General features: G+C 47.8%; 1 protein-coding gene across 1 annotated transcript; it reads left to right on the top strand.

Moving 5' to 3' along the window:
- Positions 1–537: 537 nt before the first annotated feature.
- On the top strand, positions 538–27,802 carry LOC118234093 (thrombospondin-3a-like). The gene is made up of 23 exons (XM_035430412.1): positions 538–1,908; positions 7,821–8,027; positions 8,801–9,054; positions 10,803–10,905; positions 12,563–12,589; positions 12,775–12,857; positions 13,010–13,061; positions 13,590–13,738; positions 14,136–14,276; positions 14,753–14,821; positions 15,365–15,517; positions 15,921–16,031; positions 16,605–16,712; positions 17,273–17,432; positions 18,632–18,750; positions 19,238–19,290; positions 19,658–19,851; positions 20,565–20,743; positions 21,061–21,109; positions 21,537–21,733; positions 22,736–22,908; positions 24,848–24,987; positions 26,508–27,802. The coding sequence occupies exons 1-23, from the start codon at positions 1,824–1,826 to the stop codon at positions 26,561–26,563; spliced, it is 2,862 nt and encodes a 953-aa protein (XP_035286303.1). The 5' UTR covers positions 538–1,823; the 3' UTR covers positions 26,564–27,802.
- The last annotated feature ends 196 nt before the right edge of the window (positions 27,803–27,998 follow it).

The raw sequence follows: 27,998 nt of genomic DNA on the forward strand, positions 1-27,998 counted from the left end.
AAGTCGCCACCTTTGCCCTCTGTGGTGTCCCTGGGGTCCCCGCTTTAATGACCTTCCCGAAATTCGCTGGGAAAGAACTCCGTACCGCGAACAACCCCAGCGCTCATTTTCCATGCGATACAAGGGGGAAAATGTCCGCGCAATGTTTATCAGAGGGTTGTCATTACGGCTGGTTCTGGTTTAAAATGAACGAGAGAAGCGCGTGAAGCGTCCCAGCCGGACTTGCTCCTGTCCGAAAAATTGCTGCAGCTAATCAGACGTAGCTGTCTGATTAGCATGTACTGGTGTAGTTCAAAGTGTGCACAGTAAAATGTCCGGTGTTAATTCAACTCTTAACCGATAACATTATCTCATTTGTTAGAGTTAGTTGAATTAACAATGTTAGAGTTGAATTAACACTGGACATTTTACTGTGTAAGACGTATTTCAAAATGCTCGCCAAGACAGGTAATTTCGATCGCGTTGAGAGACAAGATTTTAACCAGGCGGCTTTCGTTGGCGCATAGACATGCAGGACGACAACGTTTGCTGTTGTGCTATTCTTTTTTTTTTTTTTTTAATCATAAAGTTGAAAATAGCGTAGCTAGTGAACTTATTTCCCGATTTGCATACAAAGCCAGGTAATATTGTGTACGTATAGGTTCTAAAGCGTGAATGACGTGATAATTTTAACTTTATCGCCGACAGCTTCATCACTCAACAAAGAGGAAATAAGCGGCAACATGTTCTCAATAAACGCTGTTGCTAGGGCAACCGTAAACCACAATAAACAAGCATTTCTCAAGTTGCCAAGGAATATGCGAGGGATTAGATAATTTCGGCCTTGGGGACCGCGTTGGAACGTTTTGTACATCCATATTATGATAAAGTTGGAACGGATTCTCTTTGCCGCGACCGCTCATTCATGAGAGGAGAACTTTAAACCCGCTCTTTGACTTCACTTCCCTAGTTTGAGGGAAAAAAGACATTTCAACGAGCTTAATTTAAAACTTTTCAAGACACCCTTGGGGATGAGACAGGTTTTCATTGTATAGAATAAGAACACGTGTAATGCAAGCGACAGCATTATCATTCATACACGTGTGTTCACTTAGCCTAAATATTTAATCGATGGAAAAATTACGCATTTGGTGTTCCCAGGGTATAGGGGTGTAGTTAATTACCTGCAAATCCCACACCATCACTGAGATTTACTGATGCTAAAAAATGTTTTCATAAATATAAATTGTCCATCTGCTCAAAATGTACAGCCCAGTGTCTCTGCAAGACACGATTTAGTTGTCGCAAAAATCCCAGGGTGAATGGTCAAGTCTTTTATCTCGCAGTGGGCTGTTCTCTTCCGCATGGCATCAGTTTGTGGGCGCCTCTCGAGCTGCCTACAATACTGCTATTGAGTAGCTGCCTATGAAACCATAAAACGGGCGATGCAAATAAGGCGGACAGGACTGCATTATCTGCCCTTGACAGGCGCGTCTCGTCATCTCGCCTCGTGCGTACAGGACTTTCTTTCTTTCTTTTTTTTTTACTGGTGATATGGTGGAAATGTGCAGCGCACCCCGTGCGGCGAGGATCACCAGAGCCTCCGAGAAACTCCCTCGCTGACACTTTCACTCGTCACTGTTCTTAACAAGTCGCCGCTACTGCCGGCCCTCGCGCGAAGTCAGCGCGCCGCAAAGGACCTTAACCACTGTTCGATACTGGGTTTGGTTAGCATCTGCACCGGTGGTTAGGAGACAGGTGGTTCATTTTTCTTCTGTTGTATTTTGGTGTTCAGCGCGGGATACATTTTTTTTGGCCGACGTACCCAAGACACTCCGTGGAGCATGGGTGCGATAACGACGATGCCAGTCTTATTTTTTGTCTGCGCTTCTCTCCTCTTCTGTCTCTGTGACTCGGCAGAGATGCAAGGTACGCCACCTAAACGGGTTGTTTGCAATGCACTGTTCCGTGGAAAGTTAACTGTTTCGAAAAACACGCATAATATATGTCAGGTAAATATTGGCTTTTTATCACAACTTATGCAAAACTTTTGGCTGTCATTTGCCAATGAAATAAGGTGAAAAAAAATAGTTTTGTTGCCGTTGTTTATATTTTGCTCGGTTAGTTTGTTGCTTCGTTACATTTTATATTAACCCGGAATGAACGGTAATTAGCCCATGCAAATTGCAGCACTCTGTCTTCGGCGGGGCTCGCGGTGAATAGCGCTTAAGTGCACACCATGAAAAGAGATGCAAACGACTAGGACGCATAAAAGCGCCCCTGATAGCACTCAAGGGCTCGGTTTTGTTTCCCAGTCAATAGATATGCACTAATGGGGCTTTGGGAAAGATTTACGTCCAAGTGCCCTTTTAAGTCACTGGGGGTCTTTTTTCTTTAGAAATGGTAACTATGCTTCCTGTGAAGTATGTTAATATTTGCTGTTATCTTCAAACATCCAGTGGTTACCAGTACATTTAAACGCAATTTTGTTTAGCCCCCTAATTTAGCTTCTAAGTTACTGTATGCAGTGCGACTTGCCTGAAGTACTGTTGTAAAGGAAGTAGTGGGTTCGGAGCAGTGACGTTTTCTTCATGCCCAGGACCGGTAATGTTTTCCCTTGTAATGTGCTTATACGTACACTACAAGCTTGTCTTAGACGTGCAGATTCGCATCTTGTTACTAATACACCTCGTTATTCTTTGAATACACTTCCTAAGTCACGCGTGTAATGATCCGAAACTCTGCCCACGGACCCCCCCCCCCCCCCCCCCCAAAAAAAAAAAAATGCTGCTCACACAGAAATCGGGACTACAGCGTGTCAGTTCTCAAATTAAAAAAAACATAAAAAGGTGTAGGAAAGGAAGTGCGGAGGCGTCGCCGTGGAAACAAAGGACAAAAAAGTCCACTGCCACCTGTGTGAATATTTCACGGAACAATGTCCAGACCAACAGGAAAAACGCTCCAGCGCAGATTTCAGAGGCGAGAATTGTGGGAGATGTAGTCCTAATGCAGCGTTTTAATTACTCTACACGCTCATCGGGGACATCAGATCCCGCGAGCCCGGTTTGCGTCATGTTGCTGGAAGTTTGGTAGTGCTCGGAACAGGGGTGGTGGGCCGGCCCACTTTATCTATTACCTCAGCGTGCCTGGCCAGGCGTGTTTGTGTCTGCTGATCGCGCATTGCCAAAATTCTGACTGCACCACTCCTGCAGTGGTGTGGAAACAAGGTTGCCCAGAGGCCAGAGGAGGAGTCTGCGAGGATTTTCCCTTTTGGAACTCGGATTTAACGAGGCCACGTTTCAAAGACGCGGAGGCATTTTTACCAGTCTGAGGAGCAGCTACCGATTTAAGCTACTGCAGCTGAAATTAAGCTTTTCTTTCTTTTTTTCTTTTTTACTGCTGTGTTTCTTGTTGCAGAATAAGTCCAGCATGGTCAAGCAGGCGTGAGCGTTCAAACAGATGGTTTTTAAAAATATGAGATTTCGAGATCTGTTTATCTTGGTCTCTTTCCCTTGTATTCTAATCATACCTCCCTTTTCAGGAAGAACTTTGAAGATGTTAAAGAGCATGACAAGCTCTCTGATCCTTTCCTTCCTCAAGCTTTGACTGGCATTTAACATGATCTTAAGGCTTAGGGAAACCCCCCTCTCCCTCAATTTCTTTCTCCATTCCTCTTTTGTCATTCTTCCTCTGTCTCTCCATCATTCTGGCAAGGTTCCTGGTGGTTCACAGCCAGCCATCATTGTTCAGACCGGCCTGAACAAAGGAGAGGAGGAAAGAGAACGGGAGAGGGGGAGAGACAGAGAGGGAAAGAAAGAGAGCAAGACAGGGATATAGGTAGAGAGAGAGCAAGAGATAGATAGAGGCAGAGAGAGGGAGAGAAGAGGTGGAGAGAGCAAGAAGGAGGGGGGAACAGAGTGGAAGAGACTCAGAGGCAGAGATGGATGGATAGGCAGAGAGAATGAAAGAGTATAAGAATGATGGAGGTAGAGAGGGAGCATGAGAGATGGGGGTGGAGATAGAGAGAAGGTGACAGAGGAGAGACAGACAATGGATAAGCGGAGGTGTAGGTAGAGTAGTAGCATTAGAGACTTGGGTAGAGATCGAGAGAAGGTGGCAGCGAGGAATATGAAAAAGAGAGGGAGATAGATGGATAAGAGAGACGGTGAGAGAGAGAGGGGGGGAGGGAGAGACGGCCGTCTGGGGCCCACAGGGCTTTGATTTTAAAAGAGAAGAGAGTCAACAAGGATGTGGAACCGAGTCGGGGAGACGGACAGAACGGTTGGAGACAGAGGGAGAGAGAGAGGAAGGGGTAAAGAGAGATGGGACCTGTGGTAAGGGAATATTAGAGGTGGAGGGAGGAAGTGATGGGAGAAAGTGGTACTCTCAGAAAAAAGGGGATCTCTGGTTTCTCTCCATTAGGAAACACTTTATTGTTCTTTATGGAACCGTCTATGGTGGGTGCAGAAAGTGTCAAAACCCCCAGATTGAACCATTTTGCTCGACAAAGAACCCTTGAACTAGACAGGGGTTCCTCTATGGAGACACAGAGGAGCCTTTGGGAACTCTTTCTACAGAGGGGAAAAAGAGAGGGACGAGGGTCAAGAAAGAAGCGAAGGAAGAAAGGGAGCGAGAGAGAAAAAAGAGGAAAGGAGGAACAGAGAGGGGGAAGGAGGAGAGGGAAGCGGTAAGGCACTGGACGGGAGGAGGAGGAGAGAAAACGAAAGGCAAACTTGAGAGGGGGAAACTAGAGAAAGGAGAGGTAAATGGGAGTGATTTGTAGAACGGTTTGAAATGGGTTGCAGATATTTTGGGGGGCTGGGTGGGGGATGGGGGCAGACCACTGAAATCTTGCAGCTGTCAGGGGAAAAAAAAAAAAGTGGTGAATCAATCCTGGGACCCCCCCCCCCCCCCCCGCTTATGTTACCAGGGGCCTACACCGTCCCTCAGGGAAAAGCCCTCCGTGCTGCCTGATGCAGCGGCATGTGTTTTAGTGGTTACTGTGGCGGACTGCGCACAGGGGTGAGGGGGTGGGAGGCGGGGTGGTTTGGGTCCTGCCAGGCTTTGGATTCCCCTAGCGCCACGCCCCCTCACGCTTTTTGAGCAACGCTCATCGTAACGCTTGGATTTAGCCCCTTAGCAAACGCTGTCATCCAGTGCGACCAATGCGGAGGGCTTACTGCCCATTTACACAGCAGGATGACTCAGTACGGACACTTCACCTGCTGGAGCCAAATATCTTCACTTTGATTACCGTCATGTACATATTCTCATGGCGTGTGCTTGTGCAAACGTGCAGTGGGTGGCAGTGTAGCATAATGGGTAAGGAGCTGGCCTTGTAACCTAAAGGTCACAGGATAGATTCTCACTGGGGACACTGCCATTGTACCTTACAGCAAGGTACTTCAACTGCAGTGCTTCAGTGTGTATCCAGCAGTATAAGTGGATGCAATGTAAGTGCTGTGTAAAAAGTTGTGTAAGTCGCTCTGGATGATGGTCTGCTAAATGCCTGTAATGTAATGCGAGATTTCACAGCTTATTCCATGTGCAATAAGTGTACGGTGTGCCTATACTGTGTAATAATTTTCATTGCTTTTGGCTTGACTGTGCATGTTTAATTTGTAAACTACAAACATCCAGTTGGAGCAAAAATAAGGTGTCTTTGTTTTTTTTGTTTTTTTGATTGGTTCAGTCACACATTTTTTTAAATGAAGTAGCCAATCAGGACAAGCAGTGCCGTGTGTTACTTAGCGCAGTGCGGCAGATGCTGAGTCAGCGGGTTTTCTCACAGTGATGTGGGAGACCTGTGCTGCACCTAGCCTGCTCTTAGTCAGGACTTATCCTGGACTTAACCTGTACTTAGCCTGGACTCTGCCTCCGATTGGATCTAGTTATAGAGTCGATTTGCAGTTTCCTCTGAAGTTTTTTTTCTGCCTGTGATCTTTGCAGCGGACACACTATATGTGTATGTATACTACGGTTGCTGGTTTTGCAGATTCTTTGCTTTGTCCCTTCTTTCGGGCCTGTGAGTTCCAATCCTGGATTCTGCCTGAGCGTCTCTCACTGTTCATGTACTGTTATGTCTTGTCCTATAAATCACCTCTCGAGATTTCTTCCCATCAGGGAGTTTTTTCTCGCCACCGTTTGAGGGTTTTTCTTTCTTCTTCTTTTTTAAAATTTTATTTTATTTTTTACTTCAATTGCTCACTTTTTGGGGTTTCAGGCCTGGTTTTTTCCCCCAGTTTTATTCTGTATTTCCACAGTGAAGTGTCTTTGTGGCATTGCCTCTGTAAAAAAAAAAAAAAAACTGCTATGCAAGTAAAATTGAATTGGACTGAGTTTTTGTAGCGATAGATGGTAGAAATTTAGTCCTGTGTAATGCGGCGCTGATGTCCGGTTCAGTTGGACACCAAGACCCGATCAATGGTTTGGGATCTTGAGCGGGACCCAGGTTGGGTGTATGGTCGAACCCTTGGAGAGGTGAAGGGTATTGCTGTGCTTCTGCTTCAGGAAAGAAGGCCAGCTGTTAGGAAACGAATCGGTCGGAAGCTGTGGAATTTCCAGCGGAACAAGGGAGTCTAAATCAGTCGTTGTGTTATCTGTGCTCAATGAGGTGTTCAATGTTAACATTATAAACGGGCATAACGTACAAAGTGAACAGTTCAGTCTGCACTGCACTGCACTCGGACTGAGTAGGTTTTATTCTGTGATAGTACATTTTTATCCCTGCTGTAGTCACATGAACTCTCTTGGAGGTAAAGTGACGCAAAAAATGTTAGTGTCCGTGTTGTGCAAACCGAGTGTGTTTTCTTCAAAATGGACGTTTTCAGGAACGGTCAAAAAAATGTTTTTACATTTATGAGCACAACATTATGGTAAAGTCGCATAGGGGTTTTGAATCAGCTTTATTACCTGTCGAGTTATGAGGCACTTATAGTTCATACAGCTGGACGAGAACTTTCAACACATGGAATAAAAATAACTGCCAATAAAGGAACATACAAAGTATTTGCGATGATATATGAGCATATCACAGTTTTTTTTAACTTTATGAAAACCTGAATTTTAAAATGGGGAGCTATAAATTAGCAAACACTCTTTTGGCTTGGCTTGGATGCAGTGATTTAAAGGTGATGCTGTGAAGCAGCTGCAAGGTAACAAATCTTGCTCTCTAATGCTCACTTGGGGCCTTGATTGGCTGACTGTGGGCCAATGATGCGGTGACGGGGCGACTGAGTGTCTTAACGTGGGTCAGAGGATGTGACCCGCGTTTGCGACAGAACTCACCGGATTGGTCTTTCCCAATCTCCGCCCCTCTGGGAATTCACCGACCTTACCTCTGCTTGCTGCTACGTGTGAGGATAAATCCTCAGACCACTCACACATACATGTACACACACACACATACACACACACACGCATGCACGCAGGCATGCACGCACACATACACACGTACACACACATACACACATGCATGCACACACACACACACACAGTCACTGAAGCTTCCCATGAGTTTGATGCTTATTCTCAGTAAGATATATCTTCCATTGTCTCCTACTCTTTCTGTCTTTTCTCTCTCTCCCTGTACCCAGTGATTGACATGTTGATATCTCTCTCTCCCTCTCTCTCTCTCCCTGTCCCCAGTGATCGACATGTTGATCTCTCTCTCTCTCTCTCTCTCTCCCTGTCCCCAGTGATCGACATGTTGATATCTCTCTCTCTCTCTCTCCCTGTACCCAGTAATTGACATGTTGATATCTCTCTCTCTCCCTGTCCCCAATAATTGGCATGTTGATATCTCTCTCTCTCTCTCTCTCTTTCTCTCCCCCCGTCCCCAGTAATTGACATGCTGGCGCTCAGCGATGCTAAGCAGAGCGTGTCGGTGGTGGAGAAGGTGTCGGGGGCCATGAACACGCTCAGCGATATCTACATCGTCTCCACGTTTCGCCTCCCGCCCAAACTGGGCGGCGTCCTGCTCGGCTTTTACGACAAGCAGGACAACAAGAAGTACCTGGAGCTCGCCATCATGGGCAAGATCAACAAAGGTGATAGAGGGGGCGGGGCTTCAGGGGCGTGGTCAGACCATCCGTGGGGGCGTGGTAGCTGGGGGCGGGGCCATGGGGGTGTGGTCAGACTGGGTGCTGGTGGCGGGACCATGGGGGTGTGGTCAGACTGGGGGCTGGGGTGGGACCATGGGGGTATGGTCAGACTGGGGGCTGGAAGGGGGGGGGGCATGGGGTGTGGTCAGGACTGGGGGCAGGGCCATGGGGGTGTGGTCAGACTGGTGGCAGGGCCATGGGGGTGTGGTCAGACTGGTGGCAGGGCCATGGGGGTGTGGTCAGACTGGTGGCAGGTCCATGGGGGTGTGGTCAGCCTGAGGGCTGGGGCGGGACCATGGGGGTGTGGTCGCACTAGGGGCTGGGGGCGGGACCATGGGGGCGAGGTCAGACCAGCCCTGAAGCTGCTGTTAGTATTAAATATCCAGTGTGGATTGTTCTGTTTTGTAATATATTTTATAGATGCACTGTCCTGAATTATGTGTTGACTCTACAGGTGAAATTCCTGTATCGCAGTTCATTGCCACTTAGGAACCAGAATATTGATTAATATTCAGTTACTGTGGACGTTATGACTGTGTCATTTATATTCAAGTTTCTTGCCTTTCTCCTCTCTCCCTCTCTCTGTCCCTCTCTCTCTCTGTCTCTCCCTCTCTCTCTCTCTCTGTTCCTCTCTCCCCCCCCGTCCCTCTCCCTCACTCTCTGTCCCTCTCTCTCTCTCTGTCCTTCTCTCTCTCTCTGTCCCTCTCTCTCTCTCTCAGCTCTGGTGCGGTACGTACGGAGTGACGGGAAGCTCCACACAGTTAGCCTGCAGAATGTGAACCTGGTTGAGGGCCAATCCCATTCGCTCATCCTCCGGGTGGGCGGGCTTCGCCGGGACAACCTCCACCTAGAGCTCTACTTCAACTGCCGATTGGCTGACTCCAGCCAGGGCCTCCCCTCATTGGTCCAGCTCCCATCGGACCCGGAGTCTGTTGACATTCGCAACGGCTACAAAGCCTACGCCAGGCTGCAGGTGACTCTTGGTCTTTTGCCTCTCCATAAAGTACTCTGTTCTTCCCATTTTAAATTCCTGTTGAGCAGTTTAATTATGCTTCATATGCAATCTGTTCTGTCATCCTCTCTGTCTGTGATTCCGAAAGCAGTCTTGACAGTGACTGACGGTTTCCATAGTGAAGTGCACTATGGCTGATTGGTGATTGGCTGATTGGTATACTGATTGATTGAATTGATTGGTTGGTCAGTGGCTGGCACTTGATTGCTTGGCTGGCTGGTTCCTTGCTTGCTTACCTGACTGTTGATTGGTTGATTGGTTGGTTGGTTGTTGGTTAAATGGATAGCCAGTTGGTTTTTGTTTGCTAGATAGTTGAATGGATGGTTGGTTGTTGGTTATGTAGTTAATTGGTTTGTTGGCTGTTGGTTAGATGGGTGGTTGGTTGGTTGGCTGTTGGTTAGGTGGGTGATTGGTTGATTGTTGATTGGATGGTTGATTTTTAATTGCCTGAAGTTCTCTTTTTCTGAACAGTTTCTTGCAGCTGGGCCTGAAGGTCAGCCTTTCACATGCACAATGTTGCAGAACCTAATTTCTGTTGATAGATCTGAATGGATGAAAATGGACCAAATTGTTTCTTCTGAGAGAGAGAACACAGGCTGCACTTTAATCCATATGAGCTCATAGAACAATTACGATCTGAATTACAACCTCCTCCTCCGAAACGCAGTTATAAACGGCAATAAATGGCAATAAGGTTTCTGACCTCAATTCAGGCTATCGCCTTTGATCGGTGACTATGAAGAACCAGTCGGCTGTGTCTGGGTGGTTCCAGAATCATCCATTTGAACCGGCGGGCGTCCTCTCGAACAGAACCGCCATTGTTGTCCCTGTCCGACTGATAACCGCCATTTTCCCTAATGACACGGAGGCGGTTTGGAGAGGTACGGGCTGATCACAGATGCCATTGTTGAGTCATTATCTCTGCTAACCACAGCGGAGACCAGTCAGGAGAGGTAGAGGTGGAAAGGTCACAGACTCACCTGCCTGAGCTGCCTTTGTGTGGTTAAGGCCTGCTGTGGTTTGGCCCTCCGGGGCCACCGTAATAGATCCAGGGAGACATTGGGTGCACTCTACTGGCTAAAATACATTTTTAAATACCTTTGGGTGGCGAAGTGGGGCTACAATTTTAGAAAGGAAAGAAAGACCAGTGCTTTCTGAAATGTTACGTTCTGGCTTGTCAGTCATGGTGAGTCATGTTTTTGTTGTAACATGGTGCCAGACATGGGGCGACCACGGTGAGTGTGTGCATGTGTGTGTGAGTGTGTGTGTGTGTGTGTGTGTGTGTGTGTGAGTGTGTAAGTGTGTGTGTGTGTGCGTGCATGTGTGTACACGTGTGTGTGTGTGTGTGTGTAAGTGTGTGTGTGTGTGAGTGTGTAAGTGTGTGTGTGTGTGTGCGTGCATGTGTGTACACGTGTGTGTGTGTGTGTGCATGTGTGTCCACGTGTGTGTGTGTGTGTGTGCATGTGTGTACACGTGTGTGTGCATGTGTGTACATGTGTGTGCATTTGTGTGCATGTATGTGTGTGTGTGATGCAGTGTGTCTGTGTTTGTGCACGTCTGTGTGCGTGTGTCTGCATGCATGTGTGTGTGTGTGTGTGTGTGAGTGCATGTGTGGGTGTGTACGTATGTATGTGCGTGTCCGTGTGCGCGCGCATGTATCTGTGTGTATGTATGTGTGTGTGTGTGTAATACCGTTGTGACTGTTTCAGGGTTCAGTGGAAACTCTGAAGATGGCTCTTGGCGGCTCAGTGGCTCAAGCAGGAGTTCTGTCTGACTGCCCGTTCCAGGGAGACTCCTTACAGCACAACACATGTAAGCATTCTAATACAGCACAGGGAACCAGTCTAATACAGCACAACACATGTAAGCATTCTAATACAGCACAGGCAACCAGTCTAATACAGCACAGACAATCAGTCTAATACAGCACAGGGAATCAGTCTAATACAGCACAGGCAACCAGTCTAATACAGCACAGACAATCAGTCTAATACAGCACAGACAACCAGTCTAATACAGCACAACACATGTAAGCATTCTAATACAGCACAGGCAACCAGTCTAATACAGCACAGGCAACCAGTCTAATACAGCACAAGCAACCAGTCTAATACAGCACAGGCAACCAGTCTAATACAGCACAGGCTACCAGTCTAATACAGCACAGACAACCAGTCTAATACAGCACAGGCAACCAGTCTAATACAGCACAGGCAACCGGTCTAATACAGCACAGACAACCAGTCTAATACAGCACAGACAACCAGTCTAATACAGCACAGGCAAACAGTCTAATATAGCACAGGGAATCAGTCTAATACAGCACAGGCAACCAGTCTAATACAGCACAGGCAACCAGTCTAGTACAGCGCAGACAACCAGTCTAATACAGCACAGACAACCAGTCTAATACAGCACAGACAATCAGTCTAATACAGCACAGACAACCAGTCTAATACAGCACAGGCAACCAGTCTAATACAGCACAGGCAACCAGTCTAATATAGCACAGGGAATCAGTCTAATACAGCACAGGGAACCAGTCTAATACGGCACAGGCAACCAGTCTAATACGGCACAGGCAACCAGTCTAATACAGCACAGGCAAACAGTCTAATATAGCACAGGGAATCAGTCTAATACAGCACAGGGAGCCAGCCTAATATAGCACAGATATCCAGTTTAATTCAGCACAGGCAACCAGTCTAATACAGCACAGGTAACCAGTCTACTACAGCACAGGCAACCGGTCTAATGTAGCACAGGCAACCAGTCTAATGTAGCACAGGTAACCAGTCTAATACAGCACAGGCAACCAGTCTAATGTAGCACAGGTAACCAGTCTAATACAGCACAGGCAACCAGTCTAATGTAGCACAGGTAACCAGTCTAATACAGCACAGGCAACCAGTCTAATGTAGCACAGGTAACCAGTCTAATACAGCACAGGTAACCAGTCTAATACAGCACAGGCAACCGGTCTAATTACAGCACAGGTAACCAGCTTAATACAGCAGAGGGAGCCAGTCAGATACAGTAACCTATTCTGTATAGACCTCACTTTCTCTAAAGTAGTTAATAACTGCACTCATTTAACAGTTCATACTACACTTATGCCTATTTGTCAGTATTTCAGCACCTGCTACATATGTTATAAATGCCTCTACCTCCATCTAGTGGTGATACTGCATAATTAAATACTTAATAAGTGCAAGGACCCCAAGAGTATGATTTTAGATTCATGTTCAATAACCAGAGCTTGAGTCAGTGGTACCTGCGTGAGTCTGTTAAAATCAGGGGTGAAACTGATGACTGCGTATGTAGATGTTATTCCCGTGTGTGTGTCTGTTAGCTGCACCCGCTAACAACGCTTTGCTCTGGCTACCAGGCTATCAATATCAGGACATGAATAGCTGGCGATGCTAGCCGCGATGTTGCTGATGATGTCTATCCTCATTTGTCTTTGCAGTGAATGGTGATGTGAACTCCATTCTGGGTAAGTATATTCCATGAATGAACACCCAGTTAGCAGTAATCTTTCATATTAATCCAAATTAACGTTAATCTCCCAAGATTTCATTTTGTCCTGTTTTTCTCTTTGTTCCACTCCACTGTCCTGATATTCACTTGGTTGTCCTTTCTATGCTGAATTCTTGATCTTTTTTTGTGCCCGTGTGTCAGGTGATCACACGAAGGCCCTGATTGGCCAGCTGATCATCTTCAACCAGATCCTGGGGGAACTGAGGCAGGACATCAGAGAACAGGTGAGGAAAGAGTTACACCATGGTGTGCGTGCGTGAGTGTGTGTGTGTGCGTGTGTGTGTGTATGTGTGCATGCGTGTGTGTGTCTGTATGTGTGTGTATGTGTGTGTGTGTGTGTGCGAATCTGAGATGTTTGTGTTTACTTCCTCCTCAGGTGAAAGAGATGTCTCTGATCAGAAACACCATACTGGAGTGCCAAGTGTGTGGTGAGTGACAGCGTCGTCTTGGTGACTCCTGGCTGCTGGCCTTATTGGTTCCCTGCTCTGGTCACCTGGGCCAGGTGGAAGCATCTCTGTACTGCCACTAGCTCTGCAGAGCAGCATTAAAATATTGTTCAACCCATAGACTGGAGAAAAATATGGACAAATAGTGACATCACCATTTGACTCTCCATGAGCTTGGTAAAACGTGTTTTGAAGCCTGGGAATTGTAGTTTGTGGGTGCCACCATGTTGTAGAAATTGGAGCCATACTGCGCAGTAGGGACATGAAGTCCAGTCGTCTACATTTTCTTGTGGGAGAAAAAAAGATTGGCTTCGTATTTTGACTGTATTGTCACCAGTGGCTTACATTAAAACGAGTGGCTGGAACACCTGTGCTGGAGCCAACCGCACTGGCGCTAGTGAGCAACGTCTCCCAAACGAGACCATGAAGCGCAGCCCTGTTTCGGCCGCTTGGTTCAACCGCTGCAGCGGTGATGTAACGAAGTGGGCGGGGCTTGGGTTCTCTCTTCAGGGTTCCACGAGCCGCGGTCGCGCTGCACGCCCAGCCCCTGCTACAAGGGGGTGCACTGCATGGAGACCTTCGACTACCCGGGGTACCGCTGCGGGCCCTGCCCCGAGGGCACCCACGGGAACGGGACCCACTGCCGGGACATCGATGAGGTGCGCCGCCGCTTCCGGAACCTTCCGCTTCCCCACAGCCAGCCACAGAAACCTTTACCGTGGAGCGTGACTCCCATTACCCCACAACGTATTTAATAACAATAATAATAATAATAATAATAATGCATTTCAAACCTATATCATTTATTATTCACCTTTCAAGGTATCCAAAGACATATTATGTTTGAAAATATCAAAGTCATAATCTCCTTCCCTCTCTCTCACTCCTCTCTCTCTGTGTCTCTCTCTCTCTCTCTCTCTCTCTTTCTCTCTCTGTCTCTCACTCCTCTCTCTCCCTCTCTCTCTGTGTCTCTCTCTCTCTCTCTCTCTCTTTCTCTCTCTGTCTCTCACTCCTCTCTCTCTCTCTCTCTCTCTCTGTCTCTCTCTCCCTCCCCAGTGCTCTCTAGCCATGCCCTGCTTCACCCCATCTGCGTGTGTGAACGTGGCAAAGGGCTTCTCCTGTGAGCCGTGCCCCCCAGGGCTCACGGGCCCCCCCCTCAGCGGGATAGGAGTGGAGTATGCCAAGAGTCACAAACAGGTGGGCGGAACAAACCAAACCCAGAAATGGGGGAGGGGGGGGGGGGGGGTTTGGTCCATAAAGCACAAACCACAAGGAGTAGAAACAATAAACTCAGTGCCTACATTCCTTCCATCGTCTCTTCTTAACAGCAGAAGGCTCCAGTTAGTAACGGCTGTTTCCAGTGCCTAAGTATAGCACAGAGCATCCATTGTCACATGTTTGTGCTTAACATTAGGAATATGGAGATGAGCGTCTGCTGGATTTATAGAATCTTGGCAGGCATGTGCAGATGTGATTGGACAGTCGCAGTGCAGTAATTATGTGCACATAGTGATGTAACAAAGAAATGAGACTCCATTGTGACATCACATTACTTGCCCAGCAGACCCTTATACCTAAATTGTTCACATTCAGTTTATGCATCCATTAGTGAAAGCGAACTGCCCCACCTCCCTGGGGGATGATGTCACTTCCTGTCTGTCTTCCTCCTGCAGGAGTGTATGGACGTGGACGAGTGCATTGAGGGCGCGTGCGTGCCCAACTCTGTGTGCATCAACACTGTGGTGAGTGCGTCCTCACCTCTCTACGCCCCCCCAACACCCTTCAATCCCACAATGCAATTCAGGGCACACTGCTTATTGTCATGTACAGATCGTCACGTGTTTTTAAACCCGACCCTCAAATGATCATCTCAGCTTTTGCCCTGCAACTGTTTCACCTGTCAAAAATGAGCCCGGTTCTTGCTCTTTCCATCTCTCTCTCTCTCTCTCTGTATTTGGGGTATGGGTAATGTGCAAATGTACAGTTCCAAATGAAAAGAACATTATAATTAAATGTGTTTTACATTCTAAAAAATAAATTCTCTTTATTTCTTTCTCTTCACTGCTCCTTAATCCCTTATTATTGTTTCTCTCTCCTCTTTCTCTCTGATTCTCTCACGGTTTCTTTTTGTCTTTCTGTCACTCTTTCCATCTCTGCATCACTCTGTTCTTCTCGGTCCCCCTGCCCCTCTCCTCCACCTCCCTCTCTCTCTCTCCCTCTCTCTCTCTCTCTCTCTCTCTCTCTCTCTCTCTCTCTCTCTTCCTCTCTCCCTCCATCCCGCTCAGGGCTCGTACAGGTGCGGCCAGTGTAAAGTGGGTTTCTACGGTAACCAGACGGTCGGCTGTTTCCCGTGGCGATCGTGCGACTCGCTGGGCTTCAACCCCTGCGACATCAACGCCCACTGCGTCATCGAGCGGAACGGGGACCTGACCTGCAGGGTGAGCCCGCCGGATTTCCCAGCATGCATCTCACTTGCGCGTCCTGGGGAGGAATGTGAAAGTCCTGTCGAAAAGTGCTCGCCTCTCTACGCACCCAGTCTACACCCTGCAGTGAACTGGTCAAGTCTTGTGTGACTGTATCCTACCTGTAACACTGTGTGTGTTATTGGTAACGAACTCGCAATGCTGTGCCTGCCTGTGTGCATTCTTGTTGTTGTTTTTTGTCTTTTTTGTTTGTTTTTTAGATGATTTTTAATACCATGTAAGGTGACCTTGAGTATTCAAAAAGGCGTCTGATAAATAAAATGTATTATTATTCTTATTATTTTTTATTACTTGTCATTATATCTTCCCCTCATTCATTTTCAGTGCTCTTTCTCTCCCTCCCCCCCCCCCCCCCCAGTGTAATGTGGGCTGGGCAGGTAACGGGAACACCTGTGGTCCAGACACAGATATTGACGGGTACCCTGACGAGTCTCTCCCCTGCATCGACAACGACAAACACTGCAAACCGGTCAGTGATACAGCACGGACACCACATTAACACTGAGAGTACAGACCCTGCATGGCACAGCAGCACAGACACCACATTAACACTGACAGTACAGACCCTCAATGGCATTGCAGCACAGACACCACATTAACACTGACAGTACAGACCCTGCATGACAGAGCAGCACAGACACCACATTAACACTGACGGTACAGACCCTGCATGGCATCACAGCACAGACACCTCATTAACACTGACGGTACAGACCCTACATGACACAGAAGCACAGACACCACATTAACACTGACAGTACAGACCCTGCATGACAGAGCAGCACAGACACCACATTAACACTGACGGTACAGACCCTGCATGACAGAGCAGCACAGACACCACATTAACACTGACGGTACAGACCCTGCATGGCACAGAAGCACAGACACCACATTAACACTGACGGTACAGACCCTGCATGACACTGAAAGTACAGACCCTGCATGGCACAGCAGCACAGACGCCTCACAGGCTGCACACCCCACTGTGCCCCATCTCTCTGAAGCGCAGTACTGACCCGTCCGGCGCCTCTTTTGTCAGGATAACTGCATGAACACGCCCAACTCGGGGCAGGAGGACGCCGATAACGACGGGATCGGGGACCAGTGCGACGAGGACGCTGACGGAGACGGGATCAAGAATGTGGAGGTCTGTCCGTCCGTCCGTCCGTCCGTCCGCCCGTCTCCAAACAGCCACCTGACTCTCTTCTTTTTGGAGTTCTCCTTCATAAAATTTGTTGGGCTCAATATATTTCTCCGTGATCTACTATCTATCTATCCGTCTATCTATCTATTATCTATCTGTCTATTTATCTATCTGTCAAACTGTCTGTGTCTGTCTATCTAACTATTTATCTATCTGTCAAACTGTCTGTGTCTGTCTATCTAACTATTTATCTATCTGTCTATCTATCTATCTCTCTGTGTCTGTCTATCTGTCGGTTTTACTGCCTTTGCCTGTCTGTCTGTCTGTCTGTCTGTCTATCTATAGATATATCTGTCTATCTCTACCCATCCATTCCATCCATCCATGGTGGGGGAGAATTCACAGTAAAGAAGATTAGCTGCACACTGTGTTTTGCTGATGGGGATCCTAAATAAATAAATAAAATGCATTTGAGAGAGAAGGTGCCAGTGCCTGTGTTTGCCGGCCTCAGTTTGGTTTTTCTCCTCTGGGCACTTCAGCAGTGGACTGTGTGTGTTTTTCAGGACAACTGCCGGCTCATTCCCAACAAGGACCAGCAGAACTCGGACACGGACTCCTTCGGGGACTCCTGTGACAACTGCCCCAACGTGCCCAACATCGACCAGAAGGACACGGACGGGAATGGCGAGGGGGACGCCTGCGATAACGACATCGACGGAGATGGTAACGCCGCCCCTTGCGGTTCTCCCGGCCTTTAAAGGCATACTATGCAGGATTTTTACTTTAAAACATTCTAATATAACCATGCATAAGGCATGTCTATGATGCACTGACTGTCTCTGCTCGTATTCAGAAGCCATGCTCCTCCGTCTGCATTCCTTCTTCTTAAAGGTGTTCGGGATGTTTCTGGGCGTGGCACTCCTTGCTGTCAGGGAGGGGAGGGTGTGGCTACAGAGCCTGTGGGGTGGGATCGAGTTTCAGTTGAGCGTTTGTAGCCAGCTAACTACTGCAATGGTGGAGGTGAAGGAGTACAGCTAAGGGTAACGACAAAGCTGACAGGGCCTGTTCAAAAACCAAAAACCAGAGTCAACCATGGAATTGCTTTTCCGCGATGGCAACAGCTGACAGTTCACAAAGGGGAAGAACGGCAACACGGAGTTGGTGTGTGTTTTCTGTTAGAGCTGTAGGTAATGTTGTCTATAGCGATCCAGCTACGTTAGGTAGCTAGATGACTGAAGTCAGGAACTCGGGGTGAGATGGTGGGGCTGACAATGGTGGAGGAGACTTTTTTGATTGTAAACACAGGACCGCAGCAAGGCTAAAGCCCTGCATAGTATAACTTTGATACAGAGAAGGTAGCCAGTAGCGCGTTCACAGGTTCATGGGGTATGAGGTAGACTGATTTAAAATATTATACATTTTTCAGCAATGTTTTAAACCAATGTTTTAAACCAACCAGGCTAGACCCGGGATCCTCAACCTTTCTCCTAGAGATTGGAGTTTTGGCGTCACACCATGCCATTGACCAATTAAAACAGTTAACTTGCCTGGTCTCCTGGGGCTGAACTGGCTTCTGATTTTAACCCTTTGAAGAGAAGGTTTTATTTGAATTTTTTAATTTTATTTTCAAAATTCTAAGTAAACATTCTAGAACTCCATTGCTTTCAGTCACCAGTAGCGATTGTGACATCACCATTAGAATGTTCAGTTGAGAACATTCTCACCGTAGACTTATGACCTCACGCCTTAAAGGGTTAAAGTGATAGCACAAACAAGCAAGCCCTGTGGCTCTGCAGGACCAGGGATGAGGTCGTCTGATCTAGAGGCCGATTGCAGTCATTTGTAATGTGGAGTACCATTGACAGTGATGTCGTTGCACGCCGGTCATCTGGCAGAAGGGAAACTCCTCCGTCTCCTTGCAGGAATTCCAAACGTTCTGGACAACTGCCCCAGAGTCCCCAACCCCATGCAGACTGACCGGGACGGGGACGGGGTGGGGGACGCCTGTGACAGCTGCCCCGAAATCAGCAACCCAATGCAGGTGAGAAAGGGAGAGAGAGAGAGAGAGAGAGAGAGAGAGAGAGTGAGAGCGGGTGGGAGAGAGAGAGTGAGACCGGGTGGGAGAGAGAGAGTGAGAGAGACGGAGAGAGAGGAAGGAAAGGTGGGATTTCAGTTTCAAAGTAACAATTTTTCAGCTCATTTTTACATTTTTTAAAAAGGTTTTTGATCATTATTCACTTTATATTTATTTATTCATAAATTAATCCCGTTTATTGTTGGAAAGGTCACTAGGGTGAGCTTTTTATGTTGTGTTTCTTTATGTGTGAAGGCAGAGACTTTTTAAATGATGCATTCTCTGTGTCCTCTCTCTCTGTCTCTTTCTCTCTCACCCCTCCCTCTCTCTCCCTATCTCTCTCTCAACCCTCTCTTACCCCATCCCTCTCTCTCCATCTCCCTCCCTCTTTCTCCCTCTCTCTCTCTCTCTCTCTTTCTCTCTCTCTATCTCTCTCTCTCTCTGCCCCCTGCAGACAGACATTGATAATGACCTTGTGGGTGACTCGTGCGACACCAACAATGACATGTGAGTCTGCCCCCCCTGCCCCTCCCTGCCCTGAGCTCATTCTGTTAGCGTACAGTGGGTAAGGTGGGTAAGGAACTGGGCTTGTAACCGAAAGGTTGCAGGTTCGATTCCCGGGTAGGACACTGCCGTTGTACCCTTGAGCAAGGTACTTAACCGAAATTGCTTCAGTATATATCCAGCTGTATAAATGGATGCTATGTAAAAGTTGTGTAAGTCGCTCTGGATAAGAGCGTCTGCTAAATGCCTGTAATGTAATGAAATGTAATGTAATGTACACATAAACACACAGCTAAACAAACAAGCGCTCGCTGTGCACCCCTGAGACACAACGGCGGGTGCCCTGACCGCCCCCCCCTTGTCTTTCCAGGGACGGCGACGGTCACCAGGACACCCGCGACAACTGCCCGGACGTGCCCAACAGCTCCCAGCTGGACTCCGACAACGACGGCATCGGCGACGAGTGCGACGAGGACGACGACAACGACGGGATTCCGGACTTCGTCGGGCCCGGGCCGGACAACTGCCGGCTCATCATCAACCCCAACCAGAAGGACTCCAACGGTAACGCTGACTCACCTCAAACCACAGCAGGAAAAACCCCAAATACAACACTGCTTCCGTTTTACATTTACCAACGCGCTTAACATACTTTGGGCGGCAGTGTAGTATAATGGGTAAGGAGTTGCAGGTCTTGCAACCTGAAGGTCAAAGGTCATTTGCTGGTAGGGCACTGGCTTTGTGCCCTTGAGGAAAGTACGTAACCTGCATTGCTTCAGTATATATCCAGCTGTATGAATGGATGCAATGCAAATGCTACAGTTAGTTATGTAAGTCGCTCTGGATGAGATTGTCTGCTAAAATGCCTGTAAAGAGAACAGGCCCTACAGCCCAATGATGCTCGCCCTTTTCCTGCCACTGAAGTGTGCCTACTGCTCAGTTTACTTACAAACTAGACAATATGTAGTTGTGTTGGGTTTTTGCACAAACACTTTTATTGCTTGTCAAGTTGCGAAATATTGACAATACATTAGAACTTTTAGTGTGTATCAAAAGAATTTAAATTACAAAAAAATGCAACACCATGCAAGGTTTTTTCATGGCATGGTGTATTCAATTGTAAATTTTAGATTGTGTTGCATAATTACACCGGTTGTCATTAAGCCATTTATTGTTCCCTTGCAGGTCAGTTATGTTTTGTTCTCTGTTGCTGGGATCTGTTCTGTGTTCCGCTTCGCTCAACGCTGCCCCCTGTCTGCGTGGCTGTGCCTGTGCAGGAAACGGCGTGGGCGACGTGTGCGAGGAGGACTTCGACAACGACACGGTAATGGACGTGTTCGACGTCTGTCCGGAGAGCGCCGAGGTCACGCTGACCGACTTTCGGGCCTACCAGACCATCGTCCTGGACCCGGAGGGCGACGCCCAAATCGACCCCAACTGGGTGGTGCTCAACCAGGTGACTGAGAACGTTCTGAACCAGGTTTTCACTCCAGACACCACGGAACTTTAGCTGACATTTTTATCAAGCACACTGAATTTGGGTGCTCTCTAAATAGAGCATTATTATTAGTAATGATAGTAGTATTTGTTAATGTAGCTGTATTGTTTAAATAGTGATGGTGAGTCTCACTGTAGTAGTATTGGCAGTATTAGTATTAATGGTGATGTAGCATTAGTTCTCATTGTAGTTCTGTTAGTGGTAGGAGTTGTAGTAGCGGTAGTCATGGTGTATTGGTACGATTTGATATATGATGCTGGTTGTCCTGTTTGTAGGGCATGGAGATTGTCCAGACCATGAACAGCGACCCAGGCTTGGCTGTGGGTGAGTTGGCTCCACCCTCCTCTGTGTGATTGACAGCTGCCTGAGCAGGTGCGCTGGTTACCAGTTGTGGTCTGGTGAAGACCGTGCTCTTACCTGAGATAAGTACGCACAGGTGAAATAGCGGGAAGCGTTTGTGTGATGCAGAAAGCCTGCTGCACCGGATTGGGCAGGTGAATCACCCGGCTGCTTCTGATTGGCCAGTCTCTGTGCGTGTATTAGCTCAGCTCAGAGCGCGGTTGTGGGTAGATGAGCGAGTGAGGGCCGGTGGATCGGGAGCCTGGCCCGTCAATCCCGCTGCCAGCTCTCCTTCTCCTCTCCTCTCCTCTCCTCCCTCCTGCCTCCACTCCCCCGTCCATCCCTCACTCCTTTCCTCTCATTTCCTCTCCTTCTTTCCACCCCCCCCCCCCCCTCCCCCCTCTCTCCCCAGGCTACACGGCCTTTAACGGGGTGGACTTCGAGGGCACGTTCCACATCAACACGGTGACCGACGACGACTACGTGGGCTTCATCTTCGGCTACCAGGACTCGTCCAGCTTCTACGTGGTGATGTGGAAGCAGACGGAGCAGGCCTACTGGCAGTCCATCCCCTTCCGGGCCGTCGCCCAGCCCGGCCTGCAGCTGAAGGTGGGCACCACCGCCGCCGCCGCCGCCGCCAACCCCGATTTGGCTTTTCGGACCCACCCCAAAAACACATCATTAAAGGCAGACTAGCTAGATACTCTTAACTTGATATTCTAACGCTGATGTAACAATCACTACTGGTGACTGAACTGAAGTTCTAGAACACTGACTTAAAATTAAAAAATCTAAAAAGCATTACAAAAACTCTTCAGAGGGTTAACTGCAGGTTTGTGTGTGGTAACCGTGGTTCCCAGTGCATCAGTGTGTCCATTAGAACTTTGCTGTATTGTCAAGCCCCCTGAAGGAATTTTCAGGAATCAAACTGAAATGTTTTTGGGGTCAACGGAAAGGTGACAGAACTTTCAGAGTTAAGAATACGGGGCTTACCATCTGGTTACTCTGTAATACCTGTACTAATACCTACAGGAAACTAGGAAGTAGGCAAAGAATGGCATTTTTGTATTGGTTGTTACCAATATTCCGCATGATTGGTTGGGCCCATAATAACATCTGTGCCAAAACCCAACTGCACCTCCTGATGGCTTCCAGAACTGTGATGGTAAAGATGGTAAGATGAGGATAAAAGAATATCATGTTGTAGAACTGTGTAAAGACACTGTCAGTTGGGACATTAATAACATATTAGTTTTGTGACACAAATAGCTTGGTATCATTTCTGCCTTTTGACTAAGCTTTTTGTACACGCGCTTTGGGTGTTGCTCTCAATAAAAGCATCTGCTAAGTGGCTAAGTATACAAACATAAAGGTTTCATGAAAGTTTCATGATGACAACAGAAAAATATTTTTCCACCCTCCTTGTGCATTTTTTTCCACTTTTTATTGGGACTGGGGGGGAAAGCAGAGAGAGTCACGGGACAGACACATGCTGTGGATGTGTGAGGCTGTCCTGTGGACTGCTTCCCACGGCCAGGCCCGAAATAGTTTGGTTATGTCTCCTGACCGCCTCCCGTCCTCCCTCGTCCTCCCTCGTCCTCCCTCGGCCAGGCGGTGAAGTCGCGGACGGGTCCCGGCGAGTTCCTGCGGAACGCCCTGTGGAACACCGGCGACACCCCGGGCGAGGTGAAGCTGCTCTGGAAGGACCCCCGAAACGTGGGCTGGAGGGACAAGACCTCCTACCGCTGGCAGCTCATCCACAGGCCCCAGGTGGGCTACATCAGGTGAGCCCCCCAGCCCCGCCCACCCACCTCAGCCCCGCCCATCCACCAACCTCAGCCTCGCCCACTTCTTTCTAGCCCCGCCCACCCTAGCCCAGCCCAACCACCACAAATTCATTTCAAGAACGTTCGGTTAACCAATTATCTTCGATTCCTGAATGCGTGTGAGATGTGAACCTCATGATGAGAACGTTCTCACAACTCCTCATATAATGCACTCCTTCCAGGTAAAGTTTTGTCAGGGCTGACCGTTTCAGTCCTGTGGTGTAAACACTTACTGGTAATGTCCTTCCCACTGATGATTATCTATTTGTCTCTGAGAATGTTTGTGCATAACATTTTAAAAGATGTTCTGAAAATAAGCGTTGAAATGGCAGGTGAATTGAACTGTTCGGATAAACGTAACCTGAATCGGCCTCTTGAATTGAAATTAAATTCATATTTTACCACGGATAACAAAATGGGATGTTTTAAAACTGAACTGTTCCTTGTGACTTGAAAGTGTGTTCACAAAAATGTTCAAATGTTGAAAATGAAAAAGTGTTAGAACCATTTATCCCAACTTACCAGGAATGTTCCATAAACCTAAAATTGTTATGTTAAATCTGTTCATGTTATAGAGTTTTATGTCGAGGTATAGCTTCCAGATCGCTTATGAGTGTAAAGAAGAACATGATTTTAGTTTTAAACATGATTTTAACTTTTATTTGGTCCATCAACTTTCAGCTGAGCACGATGGCCCACAAGGGGGCGATCTTCCCACTGTGGTGCCTAAAGAACAGGGCTGACTGTGAATACTGGTGGGAGTGGGTCGGGGCTTAGTACCCCTTCAATTTCCCCGAATCTATGAGACTTCACAGAGGCCGGGCCCCCTAAACCCCCCCCTCCCCCCTCCCCTTCCCGTCCACCGCCCCCCCAACCACCCCCGGCCCGTTATTGTCCCCGTCTCCATGGCGATCAAATCTTTGGCAGGAATTTGTCGGGCATCTGTTCATATGCAGATGCAAAGGACACTACAGCAGAGTGGAAGGAATTTACTAGAGAGCAAAAGGGAGGGAGAGAGAGAGAGAAAGAGAGATGGGGGGGTGGAAGGGGGGCCGAGACAGATTGAAGAGATCCGAGAAGGGTTGGGGTGCATATGGTCTCGAACTGGAGGAAGCTTGAGTGGAGGGGGGGGGGGGGGGGTTGCTAGACAGGGCCCTAATTGAGGACTCTCATCCTAAAAGATAAACTGCAGAGGATGATGGGATAGGGGGATTGAGAGAAGAGAGGAGGAAAACAAAGGGGAGGAAGTGTGTGATAGTGTCACTGAGGAGAGAGGAGCAGGAGGAGAGTGAGGAAGAGGAGAGTGAGGAAGAGGAGAAAGTGAGGAGGAGGAGAGAGTGAGGAAACACTTGTGTGCCCCATTTATACCCCAAAACACCAGCTTTATTAATGTGGAAGGAACAGGCAAACGACAACACGCATGCATGCACACACTCACTCACATATACACACTCATACACACACACACACCCACACACACACTCATGCACGCACACACTCACACTCATGCTCGCACACACTCACACACTTATACACACTCACACGCACACACACCCACACACACACACACACACATAAACACATGCACGCACACACATACACACCCACAGACAGACACACACACACCCACACACACACTCATGCACACACACACACACCCATACACACACTCATGCACACACTTATGCACACACACACACGCACACACACACACACACACAGCCACACAGCATTAGCACTGGGAGAAAGAGGGAAGCCCCATCTCCTCTCTGACCTGTCGCAATTTCGCCGCTCACCCATCCCAGGAGCTTTTCTTTCCACTGTCAAATTTTCCCCTCTTCCCCCACACCCTCCCGCCCCCTCGCCCACCCTCTCCCCTCTCATTGGCGCGTCGCAGGGTGAAGCTGTTCGAGGGGCCGGCGTTGGTCGCCGACTCGGGGGTGCTGATGGACACCACCATGCGGGGCGGGAGGCTGGGCGTGTTCTGCTTCTCCCAGGAGGCCATCATATGGTCCAACCTGCGCTACCGATGCAACGGTACGTCACCCGCGTCCGGCCAAAAATCACACCCCGCCCGTTCCCATCGCCGGGTGCGCCGCCAAAATTCCTCCTGCTTAATCAGCTCTCAACGGTGCTTACATACCAGTCCGCTGGGGACAATACGTACTCCATTAGAGTCTGAAGTACAGCATCGCAGTTTATTTTATCTGGTATTTTTCTGTGTGTATTTCAATGGAGGTACTTTTTCTCACTTTATAAACGTGTCTGATGCACGTGAAAATGAGACATAAAGGCTAGGATTCAGGAATAACTCATTTTCACCAAACAGAGTTTGAGATGAAAAAGAGTAGCGCTTGCAGTTACTGGTAAGTCAAAATTGAAGACAAAAAAAAAAGTCAATTGACTTTTTAAAGGCAAATTAGCATTTTATTAGAAAGTTGGTAGCTCAGGAAAATGTATATCTACTTGCGGATTGCCTAATGCAAATTTTGACTTCTGTTTTCGCTAAATGGCAAGCAAGTTAATTATTAATAGCAATGTTATTTGATATTATAGTTTACACTGGTTCAAAGCCTCACGTGACTTTACACACTGACCACCACAGATGTGTACACAAGTGATTTCCGGGGCATATTTCTTCCGTGACATGAACTCGGATCGGTGGACATGCCCACCTGGGCGGATGTCACGCGCCCTGCTCGACGCGGACGGCCTCCTCTCGTGTTTGAGGAGGAGCCGGCTTCCGGCACGGCCTTGGACAAAAGCCCAGGCTGTTTCTTTTCGCCGTGAAGGAAACCGGCACTCGCACGTCGGAGCTTTGACACGGAATGGCCGCCCGTCCGTTCTGCCCGCGCCCGTTCTGACCGCGCCAGTACCCAGAAGGCCGCACTGGTTGAGCAGTGACAGTGGGAGTCTACGAAGCTGTGTTCTGTTTGTGTGAACGTCGGAACACTGGTGGGCCAAAGCTGTGTTTGAGCGCAGTGGCACGGACAAGTTTAAAACTGTGTTTGAACGACATTCACCTTGTGCTTAAAGCAGTGCTTCAGCAGTCACATTGGCTCCTTAAGGCCTGTGTTTGAGCACAGTCACATTGGCTCCTTAAGGCCTGTGTTTGAGCACAGTCACAGTGACTCCTTAAGGCCTGTGTTTGAGCACAGTCACATTGACTCCTTAAGGCCTGTGTTTGAGCACAGTCACATTGGCTCCTTAAGGCCTGTGTTTGAGCACAGTCACAGTGACTCCTTAAGGCCTGTGTTTGAGCACAGTCACATTGGCTCCTTAAGGCTTGTGTTTGAGCACAGTCACATTGGCTCCTTAAGGCCTGTGTTTGAGCACAGTCACATTGACTCCTTAAGGCCTGTGTTTGAGCACAGTCACAGTGACTCCTTAAGGCCTGTGTTTGAGCACAGTCACATTGGCTCCTTAAGGCTTGTGTTTGAGCACAGTCACATTAACTCCTTAAGGCCTGTGTTTGAGCACAGTCACATTGAGACTGTGACTTGTGGAGCTTTTATGGAATGTTATGGAAGTAAAGCTCTTTTTTGTCGTCCCTGCAGACACTGTTCCCGAAGACTTTGACCGCAGAAAGGCCATGATGGACTTAAAGGTGTAATGAGAGAGACGGGGGGAGAGCTGGCTGTTTGCGTCTCTGTCAAAGCGTGTGTGTGTGTGTGTGTGTGTGTCTATGTGCATGTCTGTGTGTAGGCATGTGTGTGTGTGTGTGTGTGTGTGCGTGGAAATTGGGGCTGCCATCAACTGCCAAATTTTTTGTCACCAGATTTAGACTTTTTATGGTGTACCAGCAATGCATACACACAAGCTGTTAAGATTTTTGTCTTTAATTTTGTAATTTGTTTCAAATTGTATGCGTTTGTCATACCAGAAAGCCACCAAGTTCTGAGAACAGGCAGAATTAAAGCTAAATTTCCCTCTGAAAAGCCTCCAGCCAAATTTCAAGTAAAAACAATTATTGCAGGGCAATCTGGTGACTGTGTGTCGTCCGTAGGTCTTTTGCATCATTGTGGGGTCTGGTGAGTGTGTGTGTGCCTGTTGTGTGTGTGTGTGTGTTGTCGGTGTGTGGGGAGAGGGAGGGCAGGACAGGGAGAGGAATCGCCCTTTTTATGCCATCTCTGTCCCCTTTCCGTGGAACGGAGGAGACGGAGGAAGAAGCCAAAGAGAAGACTATAAGCTTTTTTTCCAAAATGGCCGACAAGAGGCTGCATAGTGCAGTCTCTGTCCCCATATCACTCTGTGGGAATGATGTGTGTGTGTGTGCGTGTGTGTGCGTGTGTGTGTGTGCGTGCGTGTGTGAATGTGTGTGTACATGTGTGTGTGTCTGTCTGTCTTGAAGTTACTGGCATGGCCATACATTCAAGGGATACTGTCTGTTCACTCCTAAAGGTGCTAACCTTTCTGTCGGGTTATCTTTGTCACCTCAGACCTTCAAAAGTGAAAGAAACAAATATAATTAGTAAGCGAGTTATGCTAAAACAAGTAACCTGACTGAAGGCACGCTGTGTAGTCAAAATTGGAGTCCACTTTAGATGCATTCGTCCAAAGCTTCTGGTACCGGTTCTGTCTTGGTACCTAATGTCTGGATTCTGGGCGTCAGAACTGTGGAGCTCTGTGTACTTTAAGATCGATACGGCGAAGGCCAAGATGTGCGCTCCGATACACATATGTTGTAAAAACACAGTGTCAGATAAATATTACAACCCAATTTGTCCCTGGGTCTGTGTGCTTTTGTTTTATATATGAATTTGGGTGTACATGCATTCTTGAGTATACACTACAGGCTTCTGAGTCATCGGCCGCTAATTAAATATGAAATAAAGAACTGATAACCACGGTGTGGAAGTGTTCAGATCTGAAGTTTTTAATACTGCAGTACTGGTGAGTCTGTCTGTCCTTCTGGTACAAACATCGAGCTCTGTGGAAAGATGTGGTTGGCATTGTCTATAAGGTTTTGATTACCTCACACTACTGCTTTTTTTATTGTTTTTTAAAAAAAAAATTTTATAACAGCCCTCAAATGCTCCAAAAGTCTA

This window comes from Anguilla anguilla, chromosome 8 (assembly GCF_013347855.1).
Source record: "Anguilla anguilla isolate fAngAng1 chromosome 8, fAngAng1.pri, whole genome shotgun sequence".
Lineage (NCBI taxonomy): Eukaryota > Metazoa > Chordata > Actinopteri > Anguilliformes > Anguillidae > Anguilla > Anguilla anguilla.